This window comes from Dipodomys merriami, unplaced genomic scaffold (genome assembly GCF_024711535.1).
Source record: "Dipodomys merriami isolate MVZ:Mamm:240054 unplaced genomic scaffold, mDipMer1.0.p SCAF_12, whole genome shotgun sequence".
Taxonomy (NCBI): domain Eukaryota; kingdom Metazoa; phylum Chordata; class Mammalia; order Rodentia; family Heteromyidae; genus Dipodomys; species Dipodomys merriami.
The window spans coordinates 47,039,272-47,058,954 of NW_027202493.1; the positions used below are offsets into that span (position 1 = coordinate 47,039,272).

General features: G+C 52.8%; 1 protein-coding gene across 8 annotated transcripts in view; it reads right to left on the minus strand.

Moving 5' to 3' along the window:
* Positions 1-19,412, minus strand: part of Arhgef10 (Rho guanine nucleotide exchange factor 10) — a 79,142-nt gene extending 59,730 nt beyond the window's left edge. For 6 of the 8 annotated variants that reach the window (XM_070016839.1, XM_070016841.1, XM_070016842.1 and 3 more), the window contains exons 1-2: positions 11,868-11,925; positions 207-345 (exon numbers count right to left, since the gene is read on the minus strand). In XM_070016839.1, coding sequence (XP_069872940.1) covers positions 207-243 — 37 coding nt within the window. In that variant the 5' untranslated portion in view covers positions 244-345; positions 11,868-11,925. Of the gene's footprint in view, positions 1-206; positions 346-10,363; positions 10,805-11,867; positions 11,926-18,984 lie in introns of those variants that run through there. The other 2 variants (XM_070016838.1, XM_070016837.1) reach the window with 2 other exon arrangements.
* Between the last annotated feature and the right edge of the window lie 271 nt (positions 19,413-19,683).

Sequence of the window (19,683 nt, forward strand, 5' to 3'; positions counted from 1 at the left end):
GGAACCAGATGCTGGCCACAGGTCAGCAGAGACACTCAGGTCTCACTAGTCACCCTTGAGTGAGGGAGCCACTCAAAGCTCACATCCCCTCTCAACGGCAAGTTCATTTTTCACCCTGTTACCTCAGCACCACAGTACAGTGGTCTAAGAAGTGTGGCCTGAGCCAACATGGATCCTAGGACATTGGCGAGGAGGCAGAGTACTACCTGTAGGAGCAGGAGGGGGCAGCTCTCGCTGGTCCATGCTCAGCCCTGCCACGCTCTCAGGTTGCTCAGGGGACAGGAACCACCACCGGCAGGGGCATTGTCCTCTCCTTTTAATGGGCAGGGCTTCCTAGTAATAGCCCTGCAACAACAAACAGTCAGTCACACACAGCTGTAAGTAAAGCACTTGCACTTATTCGTTGCAAATACCTGTGAATCTCCCTGGAAATTATAGGAACAAATGAAACAAAAGTTCTCAGGCCTAGATTGCCTTGAATTACAGCCAGGGGTTTATTTTATTACGGCCAGACCCATCTCAACCCAAACCATTTAAAGCCATTGCTTAACGCGTCATACCATCTTCTAAGGGGAGAAATAAAAACATAAATGCGTTTGCTTCCTTTTCTTTCAAGTAATACTGTGTGTATGTGTGTGTGTGTGTGTGTGTGTGTATACGCGCACACGTGCGTGCGTGCACATGCTGGTCCTAGGGTTGGAACTCAGGACCTGAGTGCTGTCCCTGAATTTTTTTTTTTTGATCAGTTGTGGGGCTTGAACTCAGGACCTGGGTGCTGGTGCTGTCCCTGAGCTCTTTTGCTCAAGGCTAGCACTCTACCACTTTGAGCCACAGTGTCACTTCCAGTTTTCTGGTAGTTAATTGAAAATAATTAAATTTTTAAAAAATAAATTAAAAAAATTTTAAAAAATAAAGATGGGAGTAGGAAGAAGAAAAGAAGTCTCACAGACTGTTCTGCCTAGGCTGGTTTTGAACTGCGATCCTCAGATCTCAGCCTCTTAGTAGCTAGAATTATAGGCGTAAGATACCAGCATCAGGCAGAACTTTTAACATAAAGACCACTTAAGGATTAAGAATAAAAATTGACCACTGTCTTAGTTCCCTTTAGGTAAGCCCATCTCCATATGCATATTTTTCTTTATTTCTCCTTTCTTTATTTCTTCCCCTATATGTATGAGAAAAACCAAGTTGAAAAACACACAACACTAATAATGTATGAGATTCATAGCTCTGGAGGATACATGCAGTTAACTGACTTCTATTTGACCCATGCTCAGATCACCAACAGCCCACCTATGACCACCCAACACCTAACTTGTATTCTGTAGAGACCAGACAACACTCACCATGGATTCTGTACAGACCAGAGAACACCCACCCCAGATTCCGTACAGATCACAATACTCACCATGGATTCTGTACAGATAGCACTCACTATGGATTCTGTACAGACCAGACCACACCCAACATGGATTCTGTACAGACCAGACAACACCCACCATGGATTCTGTACAGCCCAGACAACACCCACCATGGATTCTGCACAGACCAGACAACACCCACAGTGGATTCTGTACAGACCAGACAACACCCACCATGGATTACCCCATGGGCCATGCAATACCTACCCTAATTGTGCCCAATGGGAGGAAAAACAAACTGCTCAGGGCTCTTTTCCAGCTCCTGTTTCAGTATCAGATACAATGGACCTGAAATCCTAGGTGACATCCCCTCCTCCCCACCTGACACTCCTCACATCAGGGCTATCACTGGATTCACATTCTTCATGGAGAAAAAGGACAAAACTTGGGTGTTTGACAGTACCTATCTCTGAGCTGCTGCAGGTGATGAGAACAAGTGCCTGGCTCAGTTCTGGTGATATAGCACACAAAGCTGTCACTGCTGCGTGCAGGAGGAGCCCGTGTTACTGATGATGCTAGGTCCTGAGACTCTGCCCATACCCACCCACCCTGTCTGCAGTTCACAAGCTAGGTGCTCAAGGGTGTTAACAGAGAAGCAGGGGAATTCATCTCATCATGGCAGGATATGGTGTTTAGCTTTCAACCCAAAGCAGTAATACAGGCAGAAGGCCTCCTTGGAGAGTAACTGCACAATGTAATGCTTCCAACAGTCAGACCCAAGGGAAGAACCACAACATGGAAGGACTGTTTGTTCCAGTGATGTGTGTTCACATCTACTATTCTGCATAACTTCACAGGTTCTAAGGCCGAATGTGACAAACATATAGGTATGCACACATGCATGCATGCGCCCATATCTACCCACACCACGACAGCACAATGGAGAAACCTTGGATGATGGCATGGAGAGGCCTGCCAGTAGATCATGAGAGGCCACAGGACGGAAAGGACAGAGTGGCAGTCTGAGTCACTTTTGGTGCTCTCAGTCAGCCTCAATGGAGACTCGGTCCTATTAGGGGAAGAACACAGACTGGCCCTTGCAGTTCCTTAGTCTATCCTCCCACAAGGAAAGAAACAGGACAGATAAGGCAACCAACGAATGCCCTTGAACTCTACAGTCTGAGAAATGAGGAAGGAAGCAGAGGGGCATCTGGAGCACCTGTGACAGTGGAGACAGATGTCTTAATGGACTGAGCCCCAACGCTGACAACCACAGGCCAACACCAGTAAGGAAAGTGACAGTCTAGCCATCAGTGCCTGTTGAATCCAGAAAAAAAATCCAATCTATTCTACCCTCACTCCTCATCTGTGGAGTGATGGCAAGGGGAAAACAGGACTTTCCTGTTAGAAGACAAAGTAGTCATGTTTCTGCTTGGAATCTTTTCAAGAGCAGACACACCCATGTTGGCATGCTATATCCCATGACCAGTGGCTTTGAGCTTGAATGTTCACATTTGTTCTCAGTTGCCAGTGTTCTAATCCACACTGCACAGGTATCACAAAGGGTTAACATGACCACACAGAGTCCAGCTGACTCCCCAACTTCCCACTGCCGAGACCAGTACAAAACAAAATGAAGCAAAGCAAGTTCTGCCTCAACTCTCCAGCCACAGCCAACCTGTGAGGTCACATTGGCTGGCTCTTGCACAGAGTACCACCAACAAACTGTCCCAGGGCTTCAAATCCACAACACTTCCAGAGAGAAATACTCTCACTGCTACTCCCTAGAAACCAAGAGCAAGGCCCAATAACAGGTCACAGACTGGCCACGGCTCTAGGCTATGCCCCTGCACAGTGTCTAACCTCAGTGACCTGGAATGTAGCATCCTGAACAGGATACTTTCTGGGGAGCAGAGACACATGCTTTTGCTTCCTGTTTTGCTTCCCAGAGGCCCTCAAGTCTACTTAGCAGTCCACTGTAAAGCCTTTCATCACCCCACCCACAAGGTCACTCTGAGAACCACGGTCAGGTTACATGCATCTGCACGGCGGACTCTGCATCAGAGCATCCCACTGCCTGGAGTCTGGGGCTTCTGTGCACTCTCTAGGGTCAAACCACATGCCCAGTGCCTGGTACTACTCAGCTACATTCTGCAGAGGACCAGCTGGCACCACAGCTTACCTGCCAGACACAGTGGAACTGACCTGGGGCAGAGCCCAAGGCTCTATTCAAAATGCCATGCAACCTAACATGCAGCATAATAGCAGCCTGGGGCACAGACTTTGTTTGTATCATTGCTGTCATCTTCCAATTTAAGCATCGTAATGAAAGACCCCATTGTGCACTTGGACTGTGGTTTCAAACAAAAGCTGACACATTCGGTCAAGGAAACCCAGACAGTGAGTGCTGAAGGCTGCTTCAATGTGTGCTCCATCACACAACACACCAAGTGCAGTGTGGATACACAAGGTCCATCACAACACACCAAGTGTAACAAGGACACACAAGCTCCAGCACACAATACACTAAGTGCAGTGTAGATACACCAGCTCCGTCTCACAACACACAGGGTGGAGCAGTCACGCACCCTGGAGATAAGCCCTCATCCTCACTCTGGTGACATCATGTGGGTGGATTCACCCAGAGAATTGGCAACAGTTCCTAGAGCAGGGGAGGAGGAAAGGAGAATCTTTCATACAACTGCATGAACTCCCAAGCTTCTGGATGTGAGGAAGATAGGATGCCATGACGAGAAGTGTAATGTACAGGTGCAGGAAGTCAGCTTGGACACAAGGCCCATCTGAGTAAATTCCTCCTTGGGTCCACCCTACAATGAACCTGTGTTGCCTCTGTGTATGCCACTGTAACTGAGAGAAAAGGATAGTGATAGTTCCTCCGGTGGCTGCCCTGGGGTCTGGGGCCTAGACCCCCCCCCAAGAGAACCTGGTCAAGGCTAGCAGTGGGTAGCTGTGAGGGGCATTTCCTCCTCCACTTTTTGCTTAGCTGTATTCATGTGAAGCACAGGCCTTGTGAGTCCTGGGACTCATGCTGGGTTTCCCAGTGTCCCTCTAGTCTCCAGGCCCTGCAGAGATGAGGCAGCCAGGACCAGCCTGAGTGTATGCCAGTGAGACAGTACTGTGGTCCCTGACAAAGAGCTCTAAGGCTCTCCCTAGAGGGCCTGGCCTAGAGTGTCAATAGGGATTCACGTGAGGCTGAGTGAGGGCCCACGACCCTCTAGGCTGGAGAATAATGGGGCCCCAGAGTCCAGAAACCAGGGAGTCAGGACATGGGCAGGTTTCTGGCTATATAATTTCTGGAGTCCTCATGGCTGGGAGCCCTGTGGTGGCCTGAAGGGATCTCACACTCTCCAGGCTCTAAGCAATGCATAAGCCCATAGGGCAAGAGCAGAAGGATACCAAGTATTCAGCAAAGGACATTCTGCAAAGCAACACAGGGGCTTTTCCAGCTGCACTCTCCATGGCAGACTCAAGCCTGGGGAAGCCTGCTGCAGGGAAGTGTGGCAGAGACCACTCAGGAGCAGCACAGTGGCCAGGAGGACACGGTGTGTCACACACCATGAGGCTCTGTTAACATGGGACAAGGACACAGATCATCAGCTCCCAGTCCCCACTGTTGGCTAACAGCAGTGGAACCACCTCCTACAACCACTCTGGAAAGAGTACATAGCTCACAGGCAGGCCCGCTGCTGGTACTGCCCATGACAGGCCAGCACTGCCTCTGCTGCAAGTCTGTACAAGCGCATGCTTAGCAGCACCTCCTCAGCCTACCAACCACGTTCCCACTACCTTACTCTCTCTGTCCTTCCCCTGCCTCTCCCTGTCCTCTGCTTCCCACGATGGGGCAATGATTACAGTTCTCAGGAAGGCCTGGTAACATGAAAAACGGCCATGGCAATTCCTAGAAATAAGATTTTATCATGGGCCTTGGAAAACAAAGCCCTGGCCATTCTCCAGGTGAATCAATGAGGGAGGGACAAGGGGGGCAAGGATGGCGGGTGGGTGGTGGCACTGATCCTCACAAGCCAAGAGAGGCTGAAGGGACAGGGCTAGCAGACACTGGTATGAGTCCCAGAACAGCAGCCTCGGCCTCTGGAGGGAAGCCACAAACCAGGACACGCAGAAGGCCATGAACCAGTACACACGGGAAGGCTTCCCAGCCCACGGGGGAAGCTGTAGACCAAGACACGTGGAAGGCTTCCCAGCCCACGGGGGAAGCCATGGACCAGGACACATGGGAAGGCTTCCTGGTCCACAGGGGAAGTTTGACTCACATCAGAGTCACGTGTGATCCATACTCTGGGTACCCAATGTTTCTGAAAAGCACTGCATGCTGCAGAATCAGATCTAAGAGAGTAATTCAGGAAGTCCGGTTAATGCTGCTGTCCAAATCTGCACCTCTACAATGGTAGAATAAAATCCCAGAAATACACCTTACGCCTGCTCACAAACCCCACATGGAGAAGCAAAGGATGCAGTCAGTCAGACAGACAAGGCCATCTCAAGCCAGACCTGAACTGGCTGCTGGCCAGTCTGTATTAGCTCTCCCCCTGAATCCAGCCACGTTTCACACACAGGCCTGAGAAGCAACCAGCAGAGGTGGTGCCACCTGCATACCCATGTTCCCAAATACAACTGCCTTCTTTCTCTACACCCAGATGATGCCCTATAAGCACTCTACACCTCAGACGGGGCAGCTGGTACCAGCACCTTCCCTGCCTCCTTCTTCCACTCACTCACAACAAAATAAACCCTGAGTCATCTGCAGATCTCCTTTTCTCTCCAAGTTGTCACCCTGTCCCTGCACTGTCTCCTGGCCCTCAATGTTGTCACGTGAGCAGGGATCGGAAGGAAAAACCGGGAGACAGTGAAGAGGCAACATTGTAAAAAAAAAAAAAAATGTACTCATTACCCGACTTATGAAACACTAACTCCTCTGTATGTATAAAGAAACTTAATAATTTAAAAAATGCTGTCACTGTCCCTTAAACACTTGTCACCCTGGCTCATGGGTTTTCATTTCTGCTGCCAGCAGGCATCTGAGTACCCTTGCCTACTGCACTCTGCTCAGTGGCCTTCTCCCTGTTCTCTGAGTCTCCCTGGCATACTCCATCTCAAGGCCTCCTTTAGCCTCACACAATTATTCCTTTAGTGAGTGCTTACCTGGCCTTTAAATTTAACCTGCAAGTCCCTTCCCTGGGCTCTCTTTGCTCTGTTCCTACCTCTTTTTCCTCAGCCCTTGTATCATCTTAGGCACTATAAATTCCACTTGCTTTCTGCAACTCCAGGAGAAGGGCTTCAGCCCACACTCTAACTGCCTCAGCCTTGACACCCATCCATCAGGTACCACAAAGTCCACAGTTACCAGACTCTTGTCGCTGCTCTTCAATGTGACCCCACAAGTTTCTCCATTTGAGAAAAGCTGTCCCTTTGTACTAGAACAAGCTGGGGGCCAGTGGCTCACTTCTGTAATCCTTGCTACTCAGAAGGCTGAGATCTGAGAATTGTGGTTCGAAGCCAGCCTGGGCAGGAAAGTCCAAGAGACTCATCTCCAGAAATGGTGCTGTGGCTCACTGTGGCACAACACTAGCCTTAAGAGAAAGAACTCATGGACAGCACCCAGGCCCTGAGTTCAAGCTCCCTGACAAAACAAAAAAAAAAACAAAAAAAAACAAAAAAAAAAACGTGAGAACAAAATTACAGAAATTGTTTTCACGTGGGAGAAACAGATCGCACAGGGAGAGTCCCCCAAGGCTCTGTACAGTACAGGTATGGGCCACTGGCACCACTGGGCAAACCACCCACCAGTGATAACTGCCTGAGCCATGTGCAAACAAATTTGGGATAAGAAACTGGGGACTCTGGAAGTTGAGGTCTGCTCACACACAACCTCCTTTTCTCTTCAGTTTCTGAGGTCACCAGTAGTACTTGTGCCCTACAGGGCCAGACAGTGGGGCAAGCGCTGCCTGCTGTCCCTAGCTCTCCACTCCGAGCTCAGTCACCACAGAGACCACACATTCTAGGAAACACAAGGCTCTCCCCTGCCACAATCACCTATGATTCCTTCCCCAACTGCCCGTGTTGCCTGGCAAAGCACTGCACCTTTCATTCTTTCCTATGAAGTCATCGGGAGGTATGCTTGTCTAAACATTATTCCCGGGGCAGAGGGCCTGCCACACCCCATTGGCACCAGACCCTTCACTCCACTTCACATCCTGCATTCTGGACCATGAGTACAGATCAACTGTGTGCCTTTCCAGCCCTCAGAATCTATGCAAGAGTTCGAACTTGAGCTTCAACTGAAAAGAAGCCTGAGACTGAGCCCCAAGGACAGAGCCAGCATCTTCCCCGACAGCTCTGCAGAAGATTATCTGCCACTGGGTCCATGTCCACACAGATCATCAGGATGTTCCTGGCATGAGACAGGCAGCCAGCTTGCTGAGCAGGGATGAAGGCTCAGGCTGTGCTCAGAGTAGGCTGCTTCCTAAACCTGCTAAGTCAAGTGCTTGGGGAAAAACAAACAAACAAACAAACAAAAAACCCCATGAATAAACTTTTGTAGCACTTCTTCAGCTGGGGGGCTGGTCAGGGCCAAGGCAGGGCCCTGAGTGGGAAGAAAAGAAGATGACCGAGCCCACAAACACCAGGACCATAGCAGGGCCACCTGGGTGACCTGACCTAGCCAGGTTCAGGTCTGCACACAACCCACAGTCGCATACAACCTGGGCCTTCTGGGAAGTGATTGCTAGGGCCTCTAGAATCCCCGGCTGTGTGCACACAGGTCACTGGGTGAATGTTCATTTCCAGCTATCTCAGAGACACTGCTGTCAACAGCTGGGCAGCCCTAATGGGGCCTGCCGACTGCCTGGCCTTTTCCAGGGCTCTCAGCTTTAATTTCTGTTCAAATAAACACTGAATTCTTCTTGAGCACGGATAACCTGCACAGTCCCTTTTTATCAAAACGCAAGCCTAAGCAAGGGATGAGGCAGGCTGAATACCTGCTCAGTGTACACAAGGACACAAGTCCCTGGGCTCAATCCCACCCCCCACACACATCAGTTTATAGTCAGATCTTAATTATCCACATCAACGAGACAACACAGGCTCAAAAAAAAAAAAAACCAGCTAGAAATGTGACTGAAATTTCTCTCTTGGTACTGTTTCACAAGTGAATGTTCAAATTGCTTTCTTGAAAAAACATGATCTCCAAGGGTAGCAACAAGACAATAGACCCTACCCATGAAGAGAACACAGACCCAAATGTGAGCACAAAAGCAACCTATGTCTTTGTGGATTATGGTCTCCTTCATCCCAGAATGTCTGGGTAGTGTGGTCTTTATTCTGGTCAGCAGACGTCTAGCGCAGGACACCTTGTGGCTGTGCAGAGGACTCTGAAGCCAGGCACAGTCAAGTAGCACCTCATAGCTGTTGGAGCACAGGTGAGGTCTATGCTAGGTGGCAGAACCAAAGTGCTACTTGCACTCGCAAATAGTGAGGCTAGCACACTTGCTTATTGTCATCTCATAAGGCCACCAAGTGACTGTCACAGTTTTGTTTTGTTTTTTGAGACAATGTCTCCCTATGGAACCCAGGCTTGCCTCAGTTTCTCAAATGCTAGGATAATACCCAGCCTTTATCACTGAATTTCACACAGCATTTTACACAAAATCATTTCCTGTATCCGAAGGTGACACACAAAATAAAGAGACATTAAACCAAAGAATGCCTTTAAAATATTTGCAAGAAGTGGCACACACCTGTCATCCCAACCACAGAGGGAAACATAAATAGGAACTCTAGCGTTTGAACTCTGATTGCTCCATCACTTTAAGCCACAGCTCTACTTCTGGCTTTCTGGTGGTTAATTGCAGATAAACATCTCAAAGACTTTCTTGCCCAGGCTGACTTCAAACTGTGATCCTCAGATCTCAGGCTGTTGAGTAGCTAGGATTACAGGAATGAACACCAATGCCTGGTGAGTCTCTTGCTTTTTTAACAAGATGTTTTCATACAATATTTACAAACTAATGCAGCCACCGTTTCCGTGTTTACTTTGTGCTCTGGTAGGCTGGACACTTGCCACCCAGCTTCCTAAGTAAGCAGTCTGAGGGCCAGGCAGACACCACACAGCAATTTCCTATCACATCACCACCATGCCATCTGGAGCTCCTAGAGTTTGCTTCTAACTTCACAAAAGACAACACACATCAAAACCCCAAAGGATAAATGTACAAAGTCAGGCTCCAACCTTTAAAAGGCAAGCAACTATTTCTGGCTGGCAATGTAATTCAGCCTGTGTAAGCCTGGAGTCATGTGTTGTGTCCCTAGTCCTGGAGGTGGAGGCAACATCTAGTTTGAGTAACTGTGAATTTATCCCTTTGACAATAACTGGTCTGTATGGAGCGACTCAGCAACAACAAACAGCACCTTCTGCAAGTAACTCTTCTGACAAGTCTTCTGACTGTGGACAACCTACTCGCACTCAGTGTAGTCACTGAAGGCAATCAAACAGGTGTTTGATTAAAACAGGTGTCCCTTTTTAAAATGCTTTTCAGGGGCTGGGAAGGTGGCTCAGTGGTAGAGCACTTGCCTTGCATGCCTGAGGCCCTGAATTTGATTCCTCAGCACCACATAAGCAAAAAGAAAAAAGCCGGAAGTGGCGCTGTGGCTCAAGTGGTAGAGTGCTAGCCTTGAGCTGAAGAGCTGAGGGACAGCGCCCAGGCCCAGAGTTCAGGCCCAACGACTGGACCCAAAAATAAATAAATTAATTAAATTAAATGCTTTTCAGTACTGGAGATTGAACCCAGGGCTTCATGTTGCTGAACCACACCCCAGTTCCTTTTGCTTTAGTTCTTTTTCAAATAAGGTCTTACTTTTTTTTTTCACATGAGCTGACCAGCATTTATGCCTCCAGCAAAGCTAGAATGACAGATACATCTTACCATAGCCAGCTTTAGTAGTTAGGATAAGGTATCACTTTTTACCTAGGCTGGACTCGAAGAACTGCAATCCTGATCTCCAGTTTCAGGGAGCTTGGGTTCCAGACGCTGAGCTCACTCAGTGATGCACCTCTTGAATCACATGCCTAGTCCTTTTGCTCTCAGTCTGTTTTTCGGTAAGGTTTCACACAGGCCAGTCTCAGATTTTGATCCTTAATCCTCCTACCCCCACCTCCCAAGTATAAGATTACAGACATACACCACCATGCCCTGCCCTGTTTGGGGTTTTGTTTAGAGATGTTTCTATACATCTATCTAATTATCTATCTATCTATCTATCTATCTATCTATCTATCTATCTATCATCTACCTACCTACCTACCACATTGTGACTGCCTAGAGTCCGGTATAATTTATCATGTCCCATTGTATTTTAGATCTAGCTTCCCCATGAGAGGAAACATGTGTCTCTCTACTGGCTTATCTCACTGTACACGATTTGTTCTAGGTCCATCCATTCTAAGACACCTTTTTAGCAAAAATGTTCAGGTTGCAGCTCAATGACACAACACTGCATGTGGCCCTGAGTTCAATCCCCAGCAACACCACAAGAAAAGCAAGCCATGAACATGTTACCAGGTTGATGTAGAGACAGGGTAGTTAGGGGGCTCCTGGCACGGAATCTAAGTACTGACAACTCCAGTTTACGCCAAGGGCAGGAGCTGGTGAATGTCCCTGTGCTTGTCCTCCTAAAAGCTCAGCATCGTACACTAAGGGGATGCGCAAATCATCTGGGCACGGAGGCAGATCTGCCCAAATCTGCTCTAGTTCTCCAAGGGTGACCACCCAAGGGTGGCCTTGGGACTGCATAAACACCTCTGCACGCAGGGGACTGGAGTGGAAGAATCTGCCTCCAGACCCCAGAAGCCCCTGGGCGCCCGCATACCGGGGTCTCCTCACACCCCGGGTCTCCTCACACCGGGTCTCCTCACACCGGGCCTCCTCACACCCCGGGTCCCCTCACACCCCGGGCCTCCTCACACCCCGGGCCTCCTCACACCCCGGGCCTCCTCACACCCCGGGTCTCCTCACACCCCGGGTCTCCTCACACCCCGGGTCTCCTCACACCCCGGGTCCCCTCACACCCCGGGTCTCCTCACACCCCGGGTCTCCTCACACCCCGGGTCTCCTCACACCCCGGGTCTCCTCACACCCCGGGTCTCCTCACACCCCGGGTCTCCTCACACCCCGGGTCTCCTCACACCCCGGGTCTCCTCACACCCCCGGTCTTCTCACACCGGGCCCCCCTCACACCCCGGGTCTCCTCACACCCGGGCCTCCTCACACCGCACCCCCGGCCCCGCACGCCGGCCCCGGCAGCCACCCTCAGGTCCGGGCGGCCCCTGACGCCGGCCCCGCTAGCGCCGGGGGCGACGGCAACTTCGGGCCGCGGACACACCGAGTTTTAAACACTCGAGAAGCCCGGGCGCGGACGGGACGGGACGGGACGGGACGGGACCCGGGCCGCCGCCCCCGCCCCCGCACTCACCCCGGACCGCCGCCCGCGCCCGCCGTCCGTCCCGCGACGCCGCCCGCGGCGAGCCGACCCCGCCCGGCCCCGCTCCCGCCCCGCTCCCGGCATGGCTCCTCCCACCTCTATCTGATTGGTCGGCGCGGCCCGTGCCCGGCGGCCATTGGAGGAGCGGCCCGCACAAGTCTCGGCCGCGCCCCGCCCGCGCGCCCGCGCATTCCTGCGAGGCCACGTGGCCGCCCGCGCCCCCCTCGGCCCAACGCCTGCCTGGGCTGCGCGCGCAGCGGGCGCCGCGGGCCGCGCCCCGCCGCAGGTGGGGGTCTCGGGCGGGGCCTCGCTGCGGGCACGAAGGGCCCCCCCCCCCCCCGCCGGTCTCGGGTCGGGGTGTCGGCTGATGCGCGGCCCCGCCCCCGGTCCTCCGGGCCCCTCTCCCCCACCCCGCCCTCCCCGCCGGGCGGCCGCGCCCAGCCAGCCCCCCACCCCACCCGCCGGGCCGCTCGGCCTCGACACCCCCTCGGCAGAGGCCAGCGGGGTCCACGTGGGCGAGGGCGCTCCACCCCCCCTCCACCCCCTCCCACCCCAGACTCACATCCCACCTTCCACCCCACCCCGGGCCCCACCCCGGGCCCCACCCCACCCCACCCCACCCCACCTCCCACCCCACCTCCCACCCCGGGCCCCACCCCACCCCACCTCCCACCCCACCTCCCACCCCGGGCCCCACCCCACCCCACCTCCCACCCCGGGCCCCACCCCACCCCGGGCCCCACCCCACCCCACCTCCCACCCCGGGCCCCACCCCACCCCACCTCCCACCCCGGACCCCACCCCACCCCGGACCCCACCCCACCCCACCTCCCACCCCGGGCCCCACCCCACCCCACCCCACCCCACCTCCCACCCCACCTCCCACCCCGGGCCCCACCCCACCCCACCTCCCACCCCGGGCCCCACCCCACCCCACCTCCCACCCCGGGCCCCACCCCACCTCCCACCCCGGGCCCCACCCCACCCCACCTCCCACCCCACCTCCCACCCCGGGCCCCACCCCACCTCCCACCCCGGGCCCCACCCCACCCCACCTCCCACCCCGGGCCCCACCCCACCCCACCTCACCTCCCACCCCACCTCCCACCCCGGATCCCACCCCACCTCCCACCCCGGGCCCCACCCCACCCCACCTCACCTCCCACCCCACCTCCCACCCCGAACCCCACCCCACCCCACCCCACCTCACCTCCCACCCCGGACCCCACCCCACCTCCCACCCCGGGCCCCACCCCACCTCCTACCCCGGATCCCACCCCACCTCCCACCCCGGACCCCACCCCACCTCCCTCCTCCACCCCACCTCCCACCCCACCCCGGACCCCACCCCACCTCCCACCCCACCCCGGACCCCACCCCACCTCCCTCCTCCACCCCACCTCCCACCCTACCTCCCTCCTCCACCCCACCTCCCACCCCGGGCCCCACCCCACCCCACCTCCCACCCCGGGCCCCACCCCACCTCCCACCCCACCTCCCTCCTCCACCCCACCTCCAACCCCACCCCGGACCCCACCCCACCTCCCTCCTCCACCCCACCTCCCACCCCACCTCCCTCCTCCACCCCACCTCCTACCCCGGACCCCACCCCACCTCCCACCCCACCCCGGACCCCACCCCACCTCCCTCCTCCACCCCACCTCCCACCCTACCTCCCACCCCACCCCGGACCCCACCCCACCTCCCACTCCAGACCCACATCCCACCCCACCTGATGGATAGCTTGCCGGATTGTGGGGCAGGGGCTTGACTTTACCCATGGGAGCAGTCCAGGGCTCTGGCTCCAAGCTGGGGCTGCCTTCACTAGGCTGCCCAGGCTGGGCACACAGGGACCTGGCTGAGCAGAAAGGCCCCAGAGACATTCGGAAGGGCTGGGTCTGTGCTTTATTTTATCTTTTTTTTTTTTTGGTCGGTTGTGGGGGGTTCTGCTCTGGGCCTGGGCGCTGTCCCTCAGCTCTTCAGCTCAAGGTAGCGCTGTACCACTTGAGCCAGAGCACCACTTCCAGCTTTTTTCTTTTTGCTTATGTGGTGCTGAGGAATCGAACCCAGGGCCTCATGCATGCAAGGCAAGCGCTCTACCACTAAGCCACCTTCCCACCCCGACGTTTAGAATTTATAGTAACATTTTCTAACGTTATGGGAGCTCCTAACACCAATCAGTTGAAAAGGTGATTTCCTCCCAGTGACCATGAGGAACCTAATTTAGGTTGTCTTGACAGGAAAACAATGCTGTTTTCTGGTGAGCCAGAGAGCTAAGGAAGTTAGCACTCAGTGGAGAGTGAAGCATAGCCTTCCAGGCTGTGACCAGGCCTCCAGCCTCAGGACCAGGGCTGTGACTGGGAAGGCCCGGCCTGCCTGCCTGCTCCTCTGCCATCCACTCCCTTTCTGGCCACAGGATATCTAGAAAGTTAGGCTTGATCATGAAAAAGGGACTTTTATTGTAAATAAAGCTTAATTCCTTTGTGGGGATATAATCTTTCTATTTATTTTTTGTCGTGGGGCTTGAACTCTGGGCCTGGGCGCTGTCCCTGAGCTCGCCAGCTCAAAGCAAGCACTTTACCACTTGAGCCACAGTGCCACTTCCGGGATATAATCTTTCTAATCTCAGCCTTTTAAAATCCACGCAGACTAGCTTTGAGGCCCAGAATCGCGGAGCATTTGACACACTCTCCAATGATGTCAGGTTGTGTGATCAGTAATTTTTATCTGCCTGTTCTGAGAGCCCCGTACAAAGTCTTCCACTATCTCTACTTACTCAGATTATACTGAGGATCTAACCAGTGTAACAAAGTAAGAAAACCAAAAAGCATAAGGACTGGGAGGGAGTACTAGTTATTCAGTCAGTGTGGTTGCCTATGTATAAAACCCAAAGCAATCTACAAGTTAACTTTCAGAATTAGTGTGGAGTTTGAAGTGGATCATAGATTTAAGTGTAAGAAACTAAAGCTTCTAAAAGAAACTAAGGAAAGGTCTTCAGACAGGACCCAAAATTCACTAATCGTTTAATAATGATTAAATGACCTTCACCAAAATTTAAAATTTGCTACTTATCTGGTGACATGATTAAAAAGAAAAAGCCAGCACAGACTGAGAAGACATTGTTGGTAACAAGGACCCAACAAAAGATTTGTTGTCTCAGTCTTTTGTGCTGCTCTAGCAGAATATCTGAGACTGGAAAGTTGACAATGGAAAGGAATCCCTTTCTCATGATTATTTCAGTTTTAAGGGCAGACTGTGAATACTCACAGGAGCCAAACTTGGCCTCTGAAGAACTCACCTCTTGCTTGTGTGGAGGAGCCTGTGGGCAAGCCCACTGGTGAGGACTCTACCACCCCCTCCCCAAACACCGGTGGACCCTACTTCCCGGTATCTCTGTACTGGCATCAAGTTTCCAGTATATGAACCTCATTTGCATCTGTGTTTTATTTGTATTTTATTTGTAAATACACCATTTATAAGAACTCTTGCAGATCAACAATGAAAAGATGAACAAAGAACGTTAAAAATACTTCCCAAAAGGTTCACTGATGGCCAGAATAAACAGGAAATGATGCTCAGTGTTATTTTCAAGAACATCCAAATTAAAACCACAGTAAATTGCTGCTGTATCCCAGGGAGAATGCTGCTCAGGACGTGGAGACTGGAGACTGCGGCACGCTGGGGTTGGGGTGCCACCCTCCGTGTTGGGGCTAACCACTGGCACAGCCACTCACAACCATGTACACTTCCTCCACCATCCTGCTCTCAGGATAAAAACATAAGCCCCTAAGGAGACCTGCTAGTTCATATCAGACCAGATGGTTCAAACGGGTCAAAACCGGGACCCACCTGGCAGCAGTGGGTGAGGGCATCAACCAGGGTGGCAAATCCGAGGTAGGACGCTGAGCAGTGACAGGAAGGAACAGAGCGATGGCACATCTCAGAGCCACGCAAACATCACAAAAAACCACGTGGCAAAGGAAAGTGAGAATGAGCCAAACTTACCTATGACAACAGGTTGAACACAAGAACCAGCTCTGTCAAGAGCTACTGCTAAGGTCTGAATGTGTCCTCCAAAACCCACCTGTCGAAGCTTTATTGCCAGTGGAGTTATTAGAGGAAGAGTCTTCGAGAGGTTTTGAAGGTAAACTCCCAGGCAGAGCGCTTCATGCCCTTTCTGGCTTTCCTTCCCTCCTGACACTGAGGACACGGGTTCGAGGTACCGGCTAGTAAGCAGAGTGGCCCTCAGCACGGATCCCACGGCCACTATGACCTTGGAACTTCCAACACATCCAGAGTAAGTGTCATACCTACCACAAGTAACTAGATCAAAGTGCTTGTTGCAGTGGCAGGACAGACTAAAAATCACTGATAAATACACGCTTTAGAAGCTGGGCTGACAGCGACTTAAAATGATTCTCGATTAAGTGGATGTAAAATGTCACTTTATTAGTTACAAGTAAGTCATGTGTAAGATGTGTGCACACGGCAAGGGGGCAGGATGTCAGGAAGCAGAGAAGAGGCAGCAGGCTAGAGGCTCTGGGTCCCTGCCCCGGGCCCCAGGGCTGAGTGGGGGCCTGGCTCTCCTCTGGACTGGACCCTGGGAGACTCTGTCATCACTTGCTGGGGCTGCCTTGCTGAAAGCAGGGGGAATGGCTTCCCTCCAGGGACCTTCCACGAGCACAGACCTTCACAGGGCCTCAGGGTGCTCAGAAGAGGAGGGCAGGACCTGAGGTCCTGGCCTCTGTCCGACCCCATCTCGGTGTGCTACTGGCTGGCACAGTCTTCAGCCTGGCCGCAGTCTGGCCGTGCGGGCATGCAGATGTGGTGAGGGGAAATTCCTCTACATCATCACTCCAAAGAATGAGGGCAGCCACTGTGCAGGGCAGGGCAGCCTGGCCCCGTCCCGGCCCCTCTCCGGAGCTCGCGCCAGCCAGCTCCCTTGGCAGCTGGTGCCCACTGCGAAGCTCTCGCCTCCTGTCTCCTGCTGCGTTTCTCTGCACCCTGCACCCTGGCCCAAAGACGTGATCCGAGATCACTGAGCTGTCTCGTGGTGATGGCAGTGGACAGGCGTCACGGCTGCCTTGAGGATGTGGGAGACAGGAACTGTCTAGATAGGTCACCCCCCCCGCCCCCCCCCCCCCGCCTCTCCTCGGTAAGGCGTGGACACAGTGCCAGCCTCCCCTGGAGTGCAAGCATTGGGCCTGGCCAATGTGAATGGCCTCTCCACATCACACAGCTGGGCGTGATGGCAGTGTGGGCACAGCTCCTGCCCCAGCTCTGCCCATCCTGGAGGCCCGGCCCTGTGCACATCTCTGCAGACCCTGTCCTGGGCCAGGCTGTGGACTGCTGCTTTCTAGGTCATGCCTTGGCATTCCTAGCCCCAAGTATGCTTCCTACCTGCTCCCACCCAAGACCCTTTGGTGGATGCAGGGCCAAAAGATAAAGGGAGGAGGTGGAAACAGAGGAGAGGCTTGGGGACTCAGCAAAGATAAGGAAGACTGGACTCTTGCCACTCTGCTACTGATCTGTCCAATCCAGTGGGAGAAGGACACATTGTTCCCCCAGGAAAACAGGGGCTTTTTGTTTCCAGAGCTCTTGCAACAACCATGCCTGTTTTCTTGCTTTGCAAGGTCTCAGAATGGGAGGGAGAAGCGTAGGCGGAAGTCTACAAGAAGGCAGCTTTCTACATCCTAAGTCCACCTGCTACAGACACCTGCAGTGACTCCTGGTGGCCTGTTAGACTGTCCCCTCTCCCATAAGCCCACCGGGCACGCTAACCCTGCCCCACAGCCCTTCCTCCCCCCAATCATTTACAAAGAGCTGGTGGCTGGGGTGGGAAGGAATGCCAGTGGAGGGTGCATACTCTGCTTGTCCTTAACTTGCACAGTTTTTAAAAATAATTTCCTATTTTACCGTGAAATGAAACATACACAGAGAAAAATTCAGAACCTACAAGTCTAATAATTCCAACACTGTGAACAGTGTGTAGCCAGCACACAGGCCACACTTGTCCCCATGGTCCCGGGCCAATCTAACCACAGCTTCTAGAGGAAGTTGGCTTGGTTTTTTTTTTTGCATGCCAAACCTGAATCTTACCCTCAGTTTCCCAGAAAGTCTTAGCATGAGATAAAACCCATCTGTTCCACTGTTTAGGAAATGCTTTATAGCCCACAACCAAAGTGTGTCCTATCCTCAAAGGCCTGTCCCAGCCGCGCTCTGGTCTAAGCTTGCCAGACAGGCTCCTGAAAAATCAGATCTCATTAAGGACAAGTGTTAAATAATTTATCAACAGGTACAATTATCATTTGTGACAATAACAGACGCCAACACTGTAGATAAGATGAGCAGAGTACTAACACAGGTTTGTAAGGGCTCTGGTTTACCATCTAGAGGGTTTGAAAGGTCCACAGCCCTCCCTGGACCCCATTCTCACTGGGAGCTCATGGTCATACTGCCCTTGGTGCAGGCAGGGCAGTGTGTAAGAGGACGGCCGGCAGGCGGGCAGGCGGGCGGCGCCTCTAGTTGCTCTTCTCAGTGTGATTTCTCAAGACCAGAGCCTGGGCCTGCACCCTGTGCCTGCCCCACCCTGGTCCTCAGGTCCTCATGCCAGTCCCTGGGGTGACGGGAATAGAGGCCGTGCAGACATGCTGACTGCGTTCAGGCAAAAGTGAGGCAGAAAAAGGGGTCTCTCCGCTCCCAGTTTCCTGTGTGACGGAAACGCACCATGGAGGGGCCCTCCACACTGGCACACAGCCTGGCCACATGTGGACACCGGAGCCCTAGAGCCTGGGTACACTGACCAGAGGTTCTGCAGGGTTCTGACCACAGTTCTGTGCGGCACCAGCGTGCTCCAACGCAGAATGTGAATCAGCCCTGCTAGTGAATGAGCTTTTCCACACTTCACTCTCCAGAGGCCATAATCACCGGCTAACAGGGACGTGGTGGAAGGGCTCAGGTAGGACAGCCGCGTCCTGCCCTCTCTGGGAGCAAGAGTGTGCAGTCAAGTCCCCTGTGACAGAAGAAAAAGAAACTTCTGGGAGGTGCTGTATTCCAAGTGGGATTTTTGCATCACTTTTGAAAAACAAGCAGCAAACATGAAACTTACCGGGATTGCAGTCTTCTGTGTAAACAGCCGGCCGCGACTTCTCAGATCCAAATACAACGCCTCATCTGTAATGACTCAAGATTTTAGTAACCCTGGGCTAACTGCTGGAGAGCTCCCCCCCATCAGGAGCGTCAGGGAAGCCAGCAGGGCAGGGCCCTTCCCTCCGGACGCAGCTGGACGGCTGCCAGGCTCCCACAGGGCAGCAGCAGCCAGGACTTGAGTCATCAGAAAGAAAAAAAAAAGATTTCTGTATTTTTCATCCCTGCATTTAAAATGACTGTCAGATAGCCCTTTGTTATTAATGGCTTAGTTCATGTTACATATGAACTATGTGTGTTACTTTTCAAAAACGTGTTATTATTTTTTTTGGGGGGGGGTCCAGTCATGGGGCCTGAACTCTGGGCCTAGGCACTATCCCTCAGCTCTTCAGCCTAAGGCTAGCACTCCCACTTGAGCCACAGCGCCACTTCTGGCTTTTTTGTTTTTGCTTATGTGGTGCTAAGGAATCGAACCCAGGGCCTCAGGCATGCAAGGCAAGTGCTCTACCACTGAGCCAACTTTCTAGCCCATAATGTGTTATTTAAAAAGTATGTTTTTTGTTTTTTCCTGAAGGAGGAATATTGAATCAGTAAGCTCTCCTGTTAAAACTATGCATAAAGTTAGAGAGCTGGGCCCAGTGGCTCATGCCTGTAATTCTAG